We start from the raw sequence: 19,327 nt of genomic DNA on the forward strand, positions 1-19,327 counted from the left end.
ACACTAAACAATCCAATGGACCACAACTTAACTGAGCACTAAGCTAGTTCTTAGCTAGCAGAACTAGCAAATCTCTTAATTAAAAATACTAATCGGGTGACCCGTGGGTTACTTAAGGGTATAATAACATATTCATACCCTACCCATTACTTATCGGCAAGAGGCACTCGTGGCCATGGAACACACGATATCCACGGGTGACCCGTGACTGATGCTGGTGCCAAGGCCGAAGGCCATCGCTGCGCCGGTCGCACCGTTTGCTAGGGTACGTTGCCGCATGAAGCCGTACCGACAGATGGAAGGTGCATGTCGCGCCACAGAACGCCGGCAGTTGGCCCATGCCACAGCTACGCCACCACATTGTGGGGAGGCCACGATCTTGGGGATCCCAGGCCGTGGGCGCCGCCGCGGGTGTGTGCGTTGGTCTTCCGCCGAGGTACATGTATTGTTGTTGCGCGTTGCGTCGTGCCGCTGGTGCCCACGGGATAGGAGTCCAGGCAACCCTCACTGATACGGGCGAGTAGGCCGCTCCTCCGCTGTGACTAGCGTGACACCGCTGGTGGTGGAATTAGTTGTTCCAGCGCACCGGAGCGATTTTTGGGATGCAACCTTCACCCTTGCCTAGGATGGTTTTCAGTGGGCTATCGTGCTATTCGAGAACAGAGTGTGTGATAACGTTTGATGTGAAAGATCTGAGAATGAAACCTCTAATTTATTGATCAACAACCTGGGCATATATATAATCCGAACATGCGCCAATGAGGCGGTAACTACACGATTCGCGTGGCTTTTGCCAAACAGTAACCACCTAGTTAGCTTAATACCTAAGCTAATCCTATATCTAACAGAATGTACCATCCACTTATGCACCGTAACAAGCTATGTACGGCCGTCTACCACGCGCCTCCCAAACTATGACGTAGCCTAGCGAGAACCGGCAGGTCCTTCTAACCGTATGTAGTCGTACATGACCCCGAAGAAGATGCTGAGTGCTCTCGTCTCCGTGATTTGGATGGCGTTGTCGCCTTGCCGGAGCAGGCTCCCCCTGATTGGGAACTCGAAGCTCCACTGCGTGCCGTGGTCGCCATGCCGGGCGATCGCGTTTCCTTCGCCGAACGCCAGCGTCCCAAAGGTTCCCGCACCACGTCTCGCCGCTCCGTTCACCTGGACCTACAATCCAACACACCACCGATCAGCAGGTTGAAGATGAAACGGTGCACTCCATTATATTTTGATAGAGTATATTAATTGCTAGCTTGTGAGATTGATCAGCAGCTAGTAGTACCTGTAATCTGGACATGTGAGCGGCCGCAAGAGCAACGCGCAAGGTGTAGGTTCCGTCTGGCACCACATGATCGAGGTGAAACTGTATCTGCCGCGTTGTTGGTACAATGCTGTCGCCCACCTTTCTGCACAGCAGATCAATCAACCACGTTATTACCTATGTCGTGGGTAATTAACTTGGCATGGAGTTAACAAATGGTAGTAATCAGTATATTGTTACCTTGTGACATGCGCGAAGAACCAGTCCTTGGAGTGATGGCTTTCGCCGACGGTGTAGACGGGATCGTCTGTCGGGTACAGCTCGGCGTACCTCTCCCATAGACCATATTGCCTGTACCTGTTTGCGACCAGTCCAATTAGCCGATGAGAACAAAAGCTAAATCTCGGATTTGCACGTAACGATGATGTCTGAATTAGGATTTAGGAGTAACTACTAACTTGTCATTGTTGAGGAAGAGCTTGTTGGTGGGGTATTTGGGGTCGGTGTCGGGGATAAACATCTCCGCCGCGCTCCTGTCAGGAACACCGATCTCCCACAGCGTCGGTCCGGATCTCGGAGGCTCGAACACAAGATCGCCAAGGTTGATTTTTTTTTTTGCGAAGGATCGCCAAGGTTGATTGCATGACCTGTTTGATAAGAAGAGATTATCGTTACCAAAACAGTCAGTTAGGCCTGTTCTATAAAAGATATCAAATCAAGTCAGCAAAACTATACTAACCGGGTGTGACCGTTACACGTGTGGTGTGCATGTAGTCTCCGAGAACTCCAGGGACCCACGCGTAGAGGTTGTAGTCTCCTGCCCGGACATTGTCGATGCTGAACTCGCCGGAAGTGTTGGACGCCCTGGTCCAGAACTGGTAGCCCTTGCTCTCCGTGGCCCAGGAGCCCGGCTGCCCAGGAGCGGCGAGGCCAACGTAAGCTGCCCGAGCAGGCATGTTCACGTGACTGTCTGTGACCAGTAATCTGCCGGTGACGGAGGCTCTTTCGCCGGCCTTGTGGAAATCAGGCGATTCCGGGAAGCTGTAGGGCCACTTTGCAGCCTCGGCTTCCGCCGCCGCCTTGGCGTCCTCCCAGAGCGCCCGCGGGTCACCCTTGGGCGGGTTGGAGTTGAGGTAGACGAAGACGGGCCCCATGACTTTCTTCCAGTACTCGCCGTCCTTGATGCGTGCCGCGATGTCGTCTCCGACGTAGTGTGATCCATGAAACACGCTGAGGCAGGTGGGTCCGACGTGGGAGGTGAGGTCCCTCTTGAGTGGCCCGCCGCTCTTGAACTCGTTGCTGGGGGTGACGAGCCAGAAGCCGATGGGGTTGGGGTGGCCGCTACTGACCCAGCCGTGCACCCTGTTGTCCTTGCTGTCCAAGGTGTACTGGTACTTGTCGTCCACCTCCCCCTTGAACTGCGGGTCCGAGGGGTCGACGAGCAGCACTGCCTCCCTGTAGGCGAGCGGCGAGCTGCGAGGCGCTTCCCTATCGCTGTCCCTGGGCATGTACCTCTGGATGCCGTCGGAGACGGCCATGTAGTTGAACCTCTCGGTGTTGAGCTTGAAGGCGATGCGGGCGAGGCTGATGTCTATGGCGGGCGTGTCCGCGGCGTGCTCCAGGATGGCGTAGGTGTAGAACCCGGAGCTGCCTTTGAGCACCACGAACCTCTTGTCGATGTTGAGCCGCACGCCGTTGCCGCGTGCGGGGTCGTAGGTGCTCCTGAAGGACAGCTCCACCTGCTCTTCGGTTTGGGTCACCACCCTGAACTCCGAGCCATCAAGCCTGCAATGAGATGAGTGAATTAGCTTTGTGTAGGTGTCAAAGATTATTAAGTTGATCCATGCAGTTATAAGTGAGCTACGTACGTGGTGGAGAGTCCTTGCTGAGCCCCGGGGATGTTCCAGACCATATCCCAGTAGCCGCCTGTGTTTTTGCCCCCCTTGCCCTTGGAGTAGTGCAACAGGTTTCCTTCCCCGCCGTAGCGGACGCCGGTGATTCGCCCCGCAGGCCTCGACAAGGTCAGCTGCACCACGCCGTTGTCCACCATCACCTGCAGCAAGCCACACGTATTAGCTTATGATACTTAAATATTTTTCGTCACAATCAACATGCACAAACGTATTATTCGCACCTGTTTACGATCCACATGCAGCGTAACGCCGCCACCCAGCGCTGCCGCCGCCGGCACGGCGGCGACCTGTAGCACCAGCAGAGACACGGTAATCACCAACAGGATCAAACGCGTCGTCGTTGCCATCGTCAACTCCGCGCGAGTAGATTTGCCGGCCTTCTTCGCCGTGGCGTTGGACGAAATCGATCGAGCTGCGTGCGATACCGGCTGGGACGTCGATCTAGAGTCGATTCGATCGACTTGTTGCTCATAGGACGTACGTAGCTCACGGCTTCCAATATATGGAATACTGCCTCACGCACCGAGTCGGACCGCTATTTCGCTACTCCACACCGAAACCAACATATATTTGCTTTGCGTGCGTCCGCCTAATTCTATGCTAATTCTACACAACCCGTCCAACTTCTACCGTCTCGTATGGAAATCGGACCCCTCTCGCTTGTGCATTAACGAGGGAGTGGATTTGTTCCACAACCTTTAATAGCTACTGTTGAAGTCTGAATTCCTGACAGTTCAGTTCGAACACAGTTTCCATGAAGCAAATTCTGTTGTATCGCATGAATTAGCTAGCCAGGCTAGCACGTACGGGGTCTGATCAACAATTTTGGTTAGACGAACCCTCACATTTTACTGTACCTATACTTGTCAATGATGTAACATCCATTATGAATGAATAAAGAGGTATGATTATGTTTAAAAAATCTGATTAAGGGCGCAGAGCGAAAAACATAGTCCAAGTAGTCGTACATAAACAAGCTGCTCCGTGGCTTCTTCTGGTCGGCATCAATGGAAGCTAGCAGGAAAGGACAGCGCATCGTCGCCTGGGACATGGTTTGCTTGCCAAAAGCATATGGCGGGCTTGGCGTCAAGAATTTGAGATTTCTAAACATGGTGTTGCGAATGAGATGGCGATGGATGGAGATGGAAGAAAAAAAACCGTGGAAGGGCCTGCAATTTGCCATTCTGAAGTTGCAGAGGATGTGTTCAGAGTTGCGACGAAGTACGAGCTAGGCAATGGAGAAAGGCTCAAATTCTGGGTGGATCAATAGATTCAAGGGCAATGTGTTGGGCAGATAGCGCGATGTGGCCGAAGATAATTGGGTTCGCATGATCAAAGGAACTCCGTCGGTTCAGGTAATTGTTGAATACCTTGAGCTATGGGAGGTTGTGCATAGAGAGACAGTAGTGGATGGGGTGCCTGACTCTGTTGCATGGAGACTCACAGTAAACTGGTTTACTCCGCCAAGTCTGCATATGCCATGTTCTTCTTGGGACGGACGGTGATGCCAGGGGCCAAGGAGCTATGGTCGGCGGGGGCACCCCTCAAATTGAAACTGCACATGTGGCTTGTCCTCAAGGACAGACTATGGACGACGGATAGGTTGGCGCAGCACCCAGCCCTTTGAGTGTTGTGCTACCAGGAGGAGGAGACAGTGGAACACCTCAACCTACAGTGCTCTTTCTCCAGGGAGGTATGGTATCATTTGTTGCTGGACTATTCCATATAAGCCCTTTCAGCTCTCACACAGACGGCGATGAGATCTGAGATCTCCTCCAACGGCGATCGCCGGTGATCCGGTGCCTCATCGTCGTGACCATGCCTGCCCTCTCTCCATGGGCACAATGGAGGGTACGCCATCTCGTTGGCAGGTAAACTACTGGTCTTTCCTCTCCCAACGTCCTCTCCCAACGTCCTCTCTCCTCGGACTCTGGCTTTCTCTACCTACATCCGCATGGATTATTTCTTTGTTAACAGCCTACGACATTTTAAGTGCAAGGATTTTGATGTGTTCTTTCTCCTATGGGGTAATGGAGGTCCAAATTTTGTCCGAGAATTTCTTCTTTCGGAGCAAGAAGAACATAAGTCTTGGACACTAGTGGTGATGAGGTCTAAGACCCCGTTTGTGGCCCGATCTTGCGGTTGACCCGAAATCCAAAGGAGGAAGAGAGGGAGGGCATGAAGAACACGATGAACACGAAGAATACGAGGAACTCACGCACGCACACCAACCCGATACAATCGATACTTACCCCCGTGGCTCGATGGACCACGCCAATAGAATCAACCCGGAAGAGACGCGCGGTAGAATTCCGAGCGGAGAGATTGGTGAGGGAGATGAATCTAGGAGTGGGAGAGAGAGTGGGTAGCACTAGAATCTCACACACCAAATCCAATCATCCAACAAGGGTAGCCTTGATACAAAGGGGATGAAACCCTAGGGAGACAAAGCTCAAATCCATGTCTAAGCCTAAATCTTGTCTAAGGGGTAAAGGGGATGACCTAGGTGCTTATATAGAGGTACAAGGCGACTTGGGTCGAAAAGGTATGCGGTTGATCGACTCGGGCCGTTTCCGGTCGAGTCAGTCCCGTGAAATCCGGTCAACCGGGCGCCAACCGGGCCTGGGACCGGACGGCCGGGCGCCAGGGCCGGTCAACCGGGCGCCAGACCGGGAAGTTCGCAAAAGTTTCCCGGTTTGGCGTCGGTACGATGCCGGTTGTCGCCGGGGTGGATCCGGTCTGGGGCCCGGTCTGACCGGCCCTGGGACCGGCCTGGCCGGCCTGGGGCCCGGTTTGGCCGGCCTCTGGGCCGGCTGGGCCTCTTCCTCCCACCTCTTCTTCCTCTTCCTTCTTCTCTTCTTTCCTTCTTCTTCTTCTCTCTTCCTTGCACCATGGGAGTTCCTTCTCTCTTGGTCCTTGTCGATGTCGGCACCTATGGACACCATGATGATAGGCATGAGGTAGCATACCATTCAAGTTGGTGTTGAGGTCAACCATAGAGAGGAAAGAGTTCACCTTGACATATATGGCGGGGGTTTGTGTTGTTTGTCCACTTGGGGGACACCTTGGCCATGGTGTGGCGTCGACGATAGGCGGGGCTACATCATCTCCCCCCCCCCCTTGGGGAAGAGTCGTCCTCGACTCTTGTTCCTCCTCACCGACGGTGTAGTCCATGATGGTTGTCCCATGTTGTGGTATAGAGATAAGGTCGCGGTCGAAGAAGAGCTTGGGGAAAACAACTTGCAAATGGAAAGCTTGTGGATGCCAATTTTGTGATCGGCAAACAAGAGGCTCTCAATCAAATACGAAGCATCATGTCGTTTCTCCAAGAGGCATTTGGCAAAAATGGGAACAAAAAGAGTGTCGGTGTATTCAAAATTTGGTGGGGCAAAAGTTTGTGCATGTAAAAGTTTGGTTTGTAAAGTGTCAAAAATGTGATGTGTAGCATTGTCCCACACAAATGGAACAATCAAAAGGCAAGTATCGGCGGCAAAATTTGGGGTAAAATTGTTATGTGCAATGGCAAAGCGATGGAAACTTCTAGCTTGGGAAAGTATGGTTGGCGTGAGCCAAGTATGGGTATCCTCAAGTGTCAAAGAATCCATTTCAATTGCCAAAGATGAAATGAGAAATCCAAAGAAGAGCAAATTTATGAGTTACATGTGGCACACGATGCATAAGGTGTCTCTCACATGTATGACATGGTCCTTGAGGTTCTCGGAGTGTATGATGATAACATCAAGACATACAACAACCATTGTGCCAACAAGATGTGTCAAGATATGTTGCATAAGAGGCAAAAGAGGTGATGAGGCATTGTTCCAAACCGGAAGCTCGACAAGACAAGCCGGAAACACACGAGGGCGAAGGCGTTTGGGAACATACCCTTTGGCGTGAATCCCATGGGTTGGATCATGTATCTCGTCCTTGTTGGGGTAGCTCTCAATTGCGCGTTTCGTGAGCTCATGCTCCGTAGCGGTGGAAGTTGTCATTCGGGTACCTATACACACAAAAGAGAAAACAAAAAGCGTGTGTGCATGGTAAAGGAACACATCATCCATCATGATGTTCCATGTCTTGTGCACATCACCATTAGTGTCAATCAAGATAGTATGAAATGCATGGCGATGGTGCATATGGCAAGAAGGTGCATTCATGGCATGTGGTATCTTGGGATCATCAAAATTTGAGAAGGCTATGGGGGCCATCTCATGGACAATGAAATAAGCATTCTTGCATACCAAGCATAAGAAAGAGCAATTGTTCACAATCTTGGATGCAAGGAACATGGAATAGTGCAAACATTTTGGGCAAATCATGTTCAACATGTTATCATTGTTGTCGACAACCATATGTAAAGAGCAAGTGTTCATCAAGGGTGGCACAACACAAGTATTATCATAATCATTATCATTGCAAGCAAGCGGGGAAAAAGTGAAACTCTCATAGCATGGCATGGTCATGGTATCACAAGCAATCAATTCCACATGATCAACAATGTTATCAAGCAAAGCATCACATGGGAAAGTAGCATGTGAAGTAGCAAATGGATCATCGAGATCATGCATGCACTCAAAATTCATCATGTCCACTAGTGGGATCATGGCATCATCAACACCTATGTTGTTACCTTTGTAGGTCGACTCATTTGAGGTAGGTGTTGTGGAAGTAGGAGGATCCATGTGGTCGTCATGTTCATCTTGAAGTAAGCATGGTGAGATATCATCATCTTCATGCACCATGTACATCGTCTCCATGAGCGGAAACTCGTCCTCCGTGGAACCTAGTGCAACATAAGAAGACACAAATGAGGGAGAGGTTAATGTGTTAGCCAAAGCGATGTCCTCCATGGACCTATCATCTACCTCTCTCAACTCACTTTGTGTATCACTCATGTCCTCCAAACGGAAGCACTCAAACTCACATATGGGGTGGAAGTCACTCAACTCACTATCACTCTCACTCAAGTGGGCTAAGTGGCTCTCATGCTCACATGGGATTGGTACCAACTCATCAATGAAGCATAGGGGAGTAGGCTCGACTTTCTCATCTCCATGCGCCTCCTTGGTTGAAGGGAAATTCCCATGCTCAACCATCTCAACTCCATCGCCTCCCAAGTCGTCCTCTATCGATGGCGCCATGGTGTTGTTGAGAGCTAGGCTCGGCTCAACTTCACCCTTGAGTTCACCTTGTCGATCTTCATCATGAAGTGTTGGCGTAAAAAGCTTCTTGGTGGCTTGGGCTTGTAGCTCGTTGAAGTAGAGCGTCTTGGCTCTTGGCTTTGTGCATTGCCATGCCTCGTGACCCTTGACCTTGCATACCTCACATAGGATATTGGGACATTCCCGTGGGCGGTGGCCTTGTTGCTTGCACTTGTAGCATCGGAGTCCATAGGCATGTGATGAGCTAGGGGCCATTGTGGTGGTGGCGCAAGAGGTGGAAGTGGCCATATGAGGAAGGTATGCGCGATGTGCACTTGCCATCCTTGGAGTGGTGGACACCGAAAGATGGTGTTTGTCGTCGTCGTGTCGAGGCTCTCGTCGTCGTGCTTCATCACCATGTCTTGATGAGTGTCGTCGAAGATCCTTGGGGGATGTATTGGTCGATGGCGATCATGAAGTGGCTTGTGGCGGCGAAGCTCATGTGGTGACGTATGTCGATGTAGACCATGAGGTGGTAGTGGTCGACGACTATCACGAGATAGTGTGAGTCGATGACGGTCCTTGCCATGCCTAGACGATGGCTCATGCGACTTGGCATATTGCTTGGGGCGCCTTGTGGAGCTTGTAGAAGAGTGTCGATGACGATCATGTTGGGGACGCCCTTGACGCTCCATATGATGTCCTTGATGTCGATGATATTGTGCATAAGCACTCTCATGGTGGCGCCTTGTGGAGCTCGGAGAAGTGTGTCGATGGCGATCCTGTTGGGGACGCTCTTGATGCTTCATATGATGGTGCCATCTTGGAGGTCCTCTATCTTCATATGTAGCTCCTTTGGCGACGTAGGTGTACTTGGGAGCATCGTCTTTGCTCATCGTGGAGCATAGGTGAGGCTCCGCCATGGTGTCGATGTCGTACTCGTGGTGTTGCTCCACCATGTCGTCGATGTCGTACTCGTGGCGTTGCTCCACCATGTCGTCCATGAGTGGTGAGCCATTGTCGATGTAGAGCTCGTCGATGTCGTCCTCAAGGTGGTGCTCCACCATGTCGTCCATGCTTGAGGAGCCATTGTCGATGTAGAGCTCCTCGATGTCGGTCATGTCGGTGATGCTCGTGGAGCCATAGTCGGTGTCGAGCTCCACATGTTCCTCCACATCCGCGGTGCTTGAAGAGGTATCCTCCTCGAAGTGCTCCGTGTACTCCTCCGTATCTTCTTCGTCGCTATACATGTTAGCACGACAAGATCTATATGGTGTATGTTAGTGGAAGAACACTACCTCGCAACCTTACCGTGGTATGACAAGATTGGGGTGATCCAACAAAACCAAGAGTTAGAACAATTGTATCGGGTACTCACACAAAAGCACACGCAAAAGCTAGCAAATATGGTGTTAGGTGAGTATGGTGGAAAGCCAAAAGACGAAATCCAAAATCAAGTGTATTGTCAAGGGTGGGTGAAATCCAAAAATTCAAATGTCAAAGCGATGATCACTATAAACACGTAAAGGATATGGAACGCACACACGAGATGAACGGGGTTAGTGCGACCAAGGAATGAGCGGAAAAGTGTAAGAACCCAAAAGCAAGGGTGCTCGGTGTCGCACTAACGCAAGGAGAGGCAAAGCTTTGGTTGCAAACGGAGAGGCAACAAGATTCACACGCGGCCTCTCTTCTCTTTTCTCTCTTTTGCTTAAAAGCTTTTTCTCTTTTGTATATGGTGGCACTTGCACTCTTTTGTATCTATGGTGGCACTTGCACTCTTTTGTATGTATGATGGCACTTGCACTCTTTTTGTGCTTTTCTTTCTTTTTCACGCTCTATGTTAGCGTTAGCTCGCTTTTGCTATCTTGCCACACAAGTTTTGCTTAGAAGCTTGACTCCACACTACGCACATACCTCACAATCGGGGCCACGTGCAATGTCTCGCAACACTTGGTAAGCAATGCTCGATAGGATAGATCGCAAAAGAAGAGGGTTACAAGGTGGGGAGCAAGTTATACCTAGATGAAAATGTTAGGCGGTGTCGGAACACACAACTTGCAATGATGGCGGTGGTGTCAAGAGTACGTTTGCAAGTTCGGGGTGCCGAGGATGTCGTCGCTTGCTTCGGAGCTGCGGGTTAGTTTCACAAACAAGGCACTCAAACCGGAACAAGCAAACACAAGTTAGCGGAAGAAAAGGGTCAAAGTAGCTTGGCGGTGGTGGCGGTGGTAAGCCGGTGGTGGGTGGTGTCGATGCCCTTGCGGTTGTGGTGGTGGTTGTGGTGCCGCGGTGTTGTTTACCGGTGGTTTGGGAGGGTGGCGGTGCTTGCCGGCGGTGGAGAGCGGTGGTGGTGGTCGGCGGTGGAGGTGGGTGGGGTGGCGCCCGGTGCAGGGGCCGGTCTGGCCGGGCCTGGGGCCGGCTTCCCCGGTATGGCGCCCGGTTGGCCGGGTCCTGGGCCGGCCGGGCCGGTCTGCCGCCCGGTTAACCGGTTGCTCAACCGGCTGCTCGTGTTCTTGAGCTAAACTCGTCCAAATCGACCCAAATCGAAGGAAAACGATGGAATTGGGGGCTAGAAGTTGGGGAAATAGTAGATCAAGCACAATAACATCGAATCCATGGACCAAAACCACTCAAAACGCAACGAAATCGCAGATCCGTCAAAAGGCAATTTAGGGCTATTTTTGGGGATTTTTGGGGAAAATTTTCAGAGATGAAATTGGGTGGGTGGGGGGTCAAATCCGCGGAAACCAAAGGCTGCTGATATCATATGATGAGGTCTAAGACCCCGTTTGTGGCCCGATCTTGCGGTTGACCCGAAATCCAAAGGAGGAAGAGAGGGAGGGCGTGAAGAACACGATGAACACGAAGAATACGAGGAACTCACGCACGCACACCAACCCGATACAATCGATACTTACCCCCGTGGCTCGATGGACCACGCCAATAGAATCAACCCGGAAGAGACGCGCGGTAGAATTCCGAGCGAAGAGATTGGTGAGGGAGATGAATCTAGGAGTGGGAGAGAGAGTGGGTAGCACTAGAATCTCACACACCAAATCCAATCATCCAACAAGGGTAGCCTTGATACAAAGGGGATGAAACCCTAGGGAGACAAAGCTCAAATCCATGTCTAAGCCTAAATCTTGTCTAAGGGGTAAAGGGGATGACCTAGGTGCTTATATAGAGGTACAAGGCGACTTGGGTCGAAAAGGTATGCGGTTGATCGACTCGGGCCGTTTCCGGTCGAGTCAGTCCCATGAAATCCGGTCAACCGGGCGCCAACCGGGCCTGGGACCGGACGGCCTGGCGCCAGGGCCGGTCAACCGGGCACCAGACCGGGAAGTTCGCAAAAGTTTCCCGGTTTGGCGTCGGTACGATGCCGGTTGTCGCCGGGGTGGATCCGGTCTGACCGGCCCTGGGACCGGCCTGGCCGGCCTGGGGCCCGGTTTGGCCGGCTGGGCCTCTTCCTCCCGCCTCTTCTTCCTCTTCCTTCTTCTCTTCTTTCCTTCTTCTTCTTCTCTCTTCCTTGCACCATGGGAGTTCCTTCTCTCTTGGTCCTTGTCGATGTCGGCACCTATGGACACCATGATGATAGGCATGAGGTAGCATACCATTCAAGTTGGTGTTGAGGTCAACCATAGAGAGGAAAGAGTTCACCTTGACATATATGGCGGGGGTTTGTGTTGTTGGTCCACTTGGGGGACTCCTTGGCCATGGTGTGGCGTCGACGATAGGCGGGGCTACATCAAGTGGGCAGAAAATCTTTTGCTGAAGTTGTTCGTCAGCCTTTGACAGGTGCAAATTCAGTTCCCCTTGGTAGGACTCCATCTAGTACTGACAATCCTGTTGAGCCTCCAAGACTCTCTTTTCTGCATTGACTATCCATCAGAGAAAAAGAATCACTTTCAGAGGCTACTATGGATGGCTTTGATTTGCAGCAGATTTTGCGCTGTTTTCGTTTTGGCATTGATGATCAACCTGTTACCTCCATTTTGGACTCTCTAGAGGACCTACACCTGCAGGAGCTCAAGACGCTGATCGTGGCCAATCCCTCGGAGGAATCGTTGGGACAAATCTTCTAGAGCCCTAATTCCGCTAATCGAGTTAATGAGGTTCCTATCAATTCGGTTTTTAACCGTCTGCACTCCTCCGTCAGAACAGAAGGCGCGAATTCAGGTTTTCAAATTGGGCAGGCTCCACTTGCTACAGCTCGGGCAACGGCGTCAACTGAGGCAGCCCAATAGCGTGTCTCAGCTTTCGACAGGCTCCAATATGCACGGGCCCAGGAACACACCTTAGCCTTTGATAGGCTCCAATTGCCAGCCCAACAAGCTCCTGGCCCACGATGTTTCTGTCCACGCTGTCTTCAGCACGGCCACCTGCATCGTAACTGCTGGAATAAAATCAGGTGCCACAACCGCAATAAATCTAGTCATATTAAAAAATATTGCCGTGCAGCTTTAAAGAATATCTGGATCCCTAAGGCAGTTAATCAGCCGGAAAAGGAAATTTCTTTCCTGCCTTCTTTGGATCTCAATAAACCATGCTCTGCTGAAGAATCTCAGCCGCCTACTGAGGACACGTCACTACATTTGATGGTTGGATCTGCTAGTCGGGCTGTTGACAATGAGTCAAAGGAAAGACATCCTGGCATTTCTTCTTTTTTCCTTTCTCAGCCTAGGCGTTGTCTCTTCACCTCCCTGGAAAACCCCTGCTGCTCCTGCCGCTCCGACGCACTGTAGCACCTCACCGTCCCCGCCACCTGCCACCACCGCATTGCGCCAATCGGAGATGGCCAACTTCCCGGTGGATCCATCACTATTCATCCCCGGACATTTCAATATCCTGGAGGTGCCTCATCGGCCGCAGCAATGCCGCTATCATGTCGCCAGTCCGGTCTCCGCCAAGCACGAAGACCTCGCCATCGCCACCATCACTTCAGGGCTTCCTACTAACCAACCGTTTGCCGCGACCAGATTATTTCTCAGAGCTTTTATTTAGGATGAGTTGCGCTTCACTTTCGACATCACCCATCGATGCCCTCTTGGCTCTGCATATGTCAGGGTTAGCTCGATTTCAGATAGAGACTAGCTAGTTAGCAACAGTCCCCATCAGTTTCAAGGCAGCGAAATCAATTTTGTCGAGCATAACAAGGGTATAAACCATCGTGTCTTTTCCTATAACCGTGAGTGTTGGATTATGCTTCTAGCTTTTCCTTCAGATTATTGGGCAGATGAGCATATTAGGGGTGCTATCAAGGATTTTGGGGCTTTAATTTCTTGGGATAAAGAGGTTAGCACATATGGAGCCTTAATTGCTAAAGTAAGGGTTGTTGATCTGCACCACATTCCTCACTCATGTGTTATTTCATCTGGTAATGAGTGGGCTGCTGAGTCTTGGTATGTTCCTGTCTTCATAATTCAAACTGTTAGGTGCTTTACCTGCTGATGAAGATCAACCACCAGATGATGGCTCCACACCTCATCCCATGCCAAATGTGGCCTTCCATATGCCTGCACATGCAGATGTTGCTGCTGCACCAGCACAGCAATCCAATAATGCATGGCCTAATTGGCAGCCTGCTCCACCTCAGGACCATGACCACAATGCCAATGCTGGCCCTCCTCCTATGAATTTCATTGGAAAAAATCTCAATTTTCTTAGGATGGATGTTGATCTTAATGCTGTTCCCCACAATATAGCTATTGATTTGAATGATGCTCCTCACTAGCTGGATGTAGCAGAGTTTCTTGAACTTAATGATCTGCTCAACCCTGTCATACATAATAATGTTCAGCCTCCTGTGATCTTTGCTTTGGCAGCTCCAAATTTACCACAACCAGCTCCTGCAGCAAATGAAGATATGATGCAAGTAGAGGAAGTCCACAATGATCTCACTGTTACTATTAGTTATGCTAATACTTTGTCTGGTGATTCTGATGATTCAGTGAATGGGCCCCCTCCTTTAATCCATCAGCAAAACCTGCATGCTGGCATGGCAATAATGCCAGATTTCATCATTGACCCTGTGATTTAGATGCCTGCACATCATCCCTCTGACAGGGCCTCGTTCTACTTCTCCAAGGAAGGTACAACTTCCTGGTCTTCTTTTTTCAAGCCAGATGGATTTGTTCTCAATACAGTTACTGTACCTGCTCAATGGGTTGACTTCTTCACAGCCAAGCTTCTAACTCCTAAGGATTTTGATTGGGCAAAGAACCTGCTGCAGTCCAGAATTTGGCAGATCTTGAGTGAGATGGATGCTCCCACTGATACTGACTCTAGAGCCTTTGTGCTACCTAGGCAATGCCCATCACAAAATCCTCATGTCTGCACTCTTTCTTTGGCCAGTACTGAAGACACCCAAGGTTTTCTCACACCACAGGCTCCAAGAAGAGTGACTAAGGAACAAACACACTCCTCTACGTCTGCTCTCCTCAAGAAAAATAGGAAATCCAAGCTTCCTCTTGATTGTTCTGAGGTGAGAATGAGTAATAGAATTAAAGCTCTACATAAAGGATATAAGGCCAGGACATGCTTGATACGTCTCCGACGTATCGATAATTTCTTATGTTCCATGCTTGTTTTATGACAATACCTACATGTTTTGTTCACACTTTATGATGATTTTATGCGTTTTCCGGAACTAGCCTATTGACGAGATGCCGAAGTGCCAGTTGCTATTTTCTGCTATTTTTGGTTTCAGAAATCCTACAAAGGAAATATTCTCGGAATCGGACGAAATCAACGCCCAATATCTTATTTTGCCCGGAAGCTTCCAGAGCACCGAAGAGGGGCCAGAGGGGAGCCAGGGGCCCAACCCCACAGGGCGGCGCGGCCAAGGGGGGGCGCCCCCCTAGTGTGTGGGTCCCCCGTGGCCCCTCCGACTCCGCCTCTTCGCCTATTTAGGCCTCCCTGACCTAAATCCTTGACACCGATTGACGAAAAGCCACGGGACGAGAAACCTTCCAGAGCCGCCGCCATCGCGAAGCCAAGATCTGGGGGACAGGACTCTCTGTTCCGGCACGCCGCCGGGACGGGGAAGTGCTCCCGGAAGGCTTCTCCATCTCCACCGCTGCCATCTCCACCGCCTTCTTCATCACCGCTGCTGTCTCCCATGAGGAGGGAGTAGTTCTCCATCGAGGCTAAGGGCTGTACCGGTAGCTATGTGGTTCATCTCTCTCCTATGTACTTCAATACAATAATCTCATGAGCTGCCTTACATGATTGAGATTCATATGATGATGCTTGTAATCTAGATGTCGTTATGCTAGTCAAGTGAATTTTACTTATGTGATCTCCGGAGACTCCTTGTCCCACGTGTGTAAAGGTGACAGTGTGTGCACCGTGTGGGTCTGTTAGGCTATATTTCACAGAATACTTATTCACCGTTATGAGTAGCATAGTGAAGTGCTTATTTATATCCCTTTATGATTGCAATGTGCTTTGTATCACTATTAATCTATGTGCTACTCTAGTGATGTTATTAAAGTAGTCTATTCCTCCTGCACGGTGTAATGGTGACAGTGTGTGCATCGTGTAGTACTTGGTGACAAGGTATCAACTTGTCAATGCCTATGGATTGTAGGCTAGGGTTTAGTTAGAAGTAGAGGGTAAGTAGATCTCGAAGGTTTCAGCCGAAAAGTACTCGACGATTATGAAAACTAGGGTTTGCAGACAATGATTCGATTGATTCTTCGTCCCTCGACTCCCCCTTTATATAGGAGGTGGAGCCGAGGGATTCGTGTTATACAAGTTTACAGAGTCCGAGACGGTTTCTAACTCATCCCGCCAGATTACAAACAACACTTCCTATTACAACTCATCTTTTCCTTAAATACATCTTGGGCTCTCGAATCTTCTTATTCTTCGGGTAGTGGGCCTTCAGTAAACCCCGGGTACTATATTCGGCAGGCCCATTTGGGGTGCCTATGTCAGTAGCCCCCGAGATTTTGCTTGAATCGTAGAGTCAGGGAAAATCTCCACTGTTTATTTTTACTCGCAAGCTTTAACTTTTTATATTTCTTCACATAAAATTCTATATTGTACAGGGATACTGGTAGTTGGGGCTAGTTCATCTGACGGATCAGGTACTAGTTAACTGCTCTAGTGGCAATCCGCAAAAAGCTACTTCAAAATCACGTCCCTGGACATGATCTCGGGATACTGGTGTAAACGTCGACAGGTGCCGCTTAAGGTCTTACCATTCTGTCGAGTCCCAGTCAAATTTATCGGATACCTAACGCGTCCGTTAGGATTTTTCTTCGTATCTGTTGATACGGATAAAAGTAGCAGAGCGCAGTCTTTGGCGATGCCACGCCCAGCAGAACGGATCTGGGGTCTTACCTTCGCAAATTTGCGGCATTCAGAAATTGATCGCAACTTCGGCGTTCTGAGAATATATTGTCGAGTGCTTTTCCGGCTGTTGGAATGGCACATTTTATCGAGTCAAGTATGACTTATATTGCTCTCCCGATGGGAGTATATGTAGAGTTAATTATAACTCGAAATATACTCTCTTACTTTTCTACTTTTTATTTGATAATTTCATCGGGCACGCGAACAGCGTTCCCGATGGGAGTAGCCCCCGAGGCTACAACCAAGAACTTGTGCTTGGTTGTAGGCTCAACATTTTAGTCCACCTTGTCACTATATTGCCATTACTTCCCAATATGATCTCTTTCTTCTTCTCTCTTTTTTTATCTCTCGGGTGCGCGAACAGCGCTCCCGATGGGAGTAGCCCCCGAGGCTACAGCCAAGAACTTGTGCTTGGTTGTAGGCTCCCGCAATTTCTATATTGCCATAGTCGAAATCTTACTTTTTGTCGAAGTAGCCCCCTAGCATTTGGGCAAAAACTTGTTTTTGATCAAAGGCTCCCGAAGTATTGAATAATTCTTCCTGTCGCCAATCTTCTTTTATTTTTCTTATCGACATGCTTCCGTTAATCAAATTTACTTCATCCTTCTTGAATAGTCGTGATTTTCCTGCCCTGTGGGTCCATTGCTTCCACCACGTTGACACGTCGTGCAAGTGGGGGACACACGTCCTCCGCTTTTTCTGGCGCACGTACGGTAACGCCTATCTCAGTAAAAATACTTTTTTGCCCTTGTATCTAGAAGATCTATTCTCACCACACGATTTCTTCATTGAACGGCACACTACTTCACCCAATTCTTATATAAACCTTTCTTCAACCTCCGTTCATCCCCTCGCTTGCGCCGCTCATCTGTTCCTCTTCGCAAAACTTCCCCTGCGCCCAACTCTCTCTGATCTTCCGCACGCTCATACATTGCTTTGCCCATTGCCATTGATGCCACCGCGCGTGCGTCTGACTCGCCACAGCACTCCGGAATCCAAGATGGCCGCCGAGGATCTTGAGTGGGAGAGATCCAAAATCTCCAACCAAGACACCAACATGCTGAAGAGGCTCGGCCTCATGAAGAAGGAGGACGCCATCCGCTTTCCCAGCGAAGAAAGCTACCCCAAGCCTCCAATGGAGTACCGGGTTAGTTTTGTTGATCATCTAATCCGCGGCCTTTCGACCCCAATCCACGATTTCCTCTGCGGCCTTCTTTTCGTTTATGGGATTCAACTGCACCAGTTGACCCCCAATTCCATCCTTCACATTTCTATTTTCATCACGCTTTGCGAATGCTTCCTCGGAATCCCTCCCAATTGGGCTCTGTGGAAGCGCATTTTCTGCCTCCGCCGCAATGGCTCCCACAACGTCACTTATAACATAGGTGGCGTTGTTATCTGTGTTCGTACTGATGTCGACTATTTCGACGTCAAGTTTCCTGATTCTGTCCAAGGATGGCGCAAAAAGTGGCTCTATATCCACGAAGAAAGCGCCAACTCCGTTGAGCACAACATAGTCCCTTTCGACGGAAGTGCCAGAATTCAGCGCCGCCGCTCCTGGGATGCCGAAGCTTCCGAGGAAGAGAAAAAAGCGACAGAGGCACTGATGTCTCGTATCCGCCAGCTTCAAAACACTCGAGGCAAAGAGCTGTCTGGTGTTCAAATCACTGCCTACTTCCTTAGGATTAGAGTGCAGCCTCTGCAGGCTCGCAAAAATCCCCTTTGGACGTATTCTGGTAAAAATGACGCCAACAGAATCTCCGGTGATCTTTCCACCAAGGACTTGGAGAAGTTGGTTCGAAGACTCTCTCGCCTGGGCAAGGACCCAGTTCCTTCCTCTTGTCGCGTGGAACCATACAGCTCCACCAATCCACTCCCCGAGGTATTTTGTCTTCTCGAGTTTTTATCTTATTCCGCACTTTCTCTGTATCTCATTGTATTGTCATCTCTTTAATTTTCCTTTGGTCACTATTTTTTCAGAACCATCCTACTATGACTTCCCTTCCTCCTCTTCCGGAGGGTGGAGAAGTCGAAGAACAGGCCATCGTTGCCGAAGATACTCAAGGTTCTTCTGTTCCTGAAAGTGAAGTCACGGGTTCTCACAAATCTGCGGCTTCTCATGAAAAAGAAGTTGAGTCTGAAGCCAGTGAGTCGACGCAATCCCTTCCTCCTGCTGTTTCTCCAAAGAACAAAAGGAAAAGGACTGATGCCGAGGATTCTGGCACTTCTAAGGCTGAAGAAGTTGTTCCCTCTCATCCGAAGGCAGCTTACGATCCTTATGTTGAATCCCTCGTCAGCTCGTAAGTCACCTTTATTTCTCCCTATTTTTGTACTCGAAATTTTTATCCTGTCTTGCTTTTTATGCTGCCATTTTTTGACCAACAGTGATGACGAGGAAGAAGTACCAATTACTGACGTGGCTCCTCGGACAAGCACGTCACGTACTGTACTTGCCTCAGACACGCTAGTTGAAGGGGAAGAAACGTCGCCTCCTCAACAAAACGTCGTCACCACTACTCCACCATCAAGCCCCCTTGCTCCTTCACCAAAAAGGACAAGGGTTGAAAAGATTGTTGAAGCTGCCCCTCAGTTGGGCAGTTCGTCGACTCTGCTCCTAGATGATGTAAGCTTGTAGACATCTATATTTT

At 49.9% G+C, this 19,327-nt stretch overlaps 1 protein-coding gene across 2 annotated transcripts; it reads right to left on the reverse strand.

Moving 5' to 3' along the window:
- Positions 1–732: 732 nt before the first annotated feature.
- Positions 733–3,662, reverse strand: LOC127338425 (uncharacterized). 2 transcript variants are annotated; one of them, XM_051364537.2, is made up of 7 exons: positions 3,399–3,662; positions 3,133–3,317; positions 2,003–3,049; positions 1,723–1,878; positions 1,505–1,621; positions 1,286–1,409; positions 733–1,170 (listed from the first exon to the last, which is right to left on the reverse strand). In XM_051364537.2, exons 1-7 carry the CDS (start codon positions 3,522–3,524, stop codon positions 925–927), a joined length of 2,001 nt encoding a protein of 666 aa, XP_051220497.1. In that variant the 5' UTR covers positions 3,525–3,662; the 3' UTR covers positions 733–924. The 2 variants fall into 2 exon arrangements, with proteins under 2 accessions (XP_051220497.1, XP_051220496.1); XM_051364536.1 differs by having other exon boundaries at positions 1,057–1,170; positions 1,723–1,911; positions 2,004–3,049.
- Between the last annotated feature and the right edge of the window lie 15,665 nt (positions 3,663–19,327).

The sequence above is a fragment of the Lolium perenne genome, chromosome 3 (assembly GCF_019359855.2).
Source record: "Lolium perenne isolate Kyuss_39 chromosome 3, Kyuss_2.0, whole genome shotgun sequence".
Classification (NCBI taxonomy): domain Eukaryota; kingdom Viridiplantae; phylum Streptophyta; class Magnoliopsida; order Poales; family Poaceae; genus Lolium; species Lolium perenne.

Coding starts and splice junctions, on each gene's coding strand:
- LOC127338425 (XM_051364537.2), bottom strand. CDS start 3,524: ATGGCAACGACGACGCGTTTGATCCTGTTGGTGATTACCGTGTCTCTG. Junction 3,318..3,398: donor TGCATGTGGATCGTAAACAG/GTGCGAATAATA, acceptor GGCTTGCTGCAG/GTGATGGTGGACAACGGCGT. Junction 1,171..1,285: donor CTCACATGTCCAGATTACAG/GTACTACTAGCT, acceptor GTTGGATTGTAG/GTCCAGGTGAACGGAGCGGC.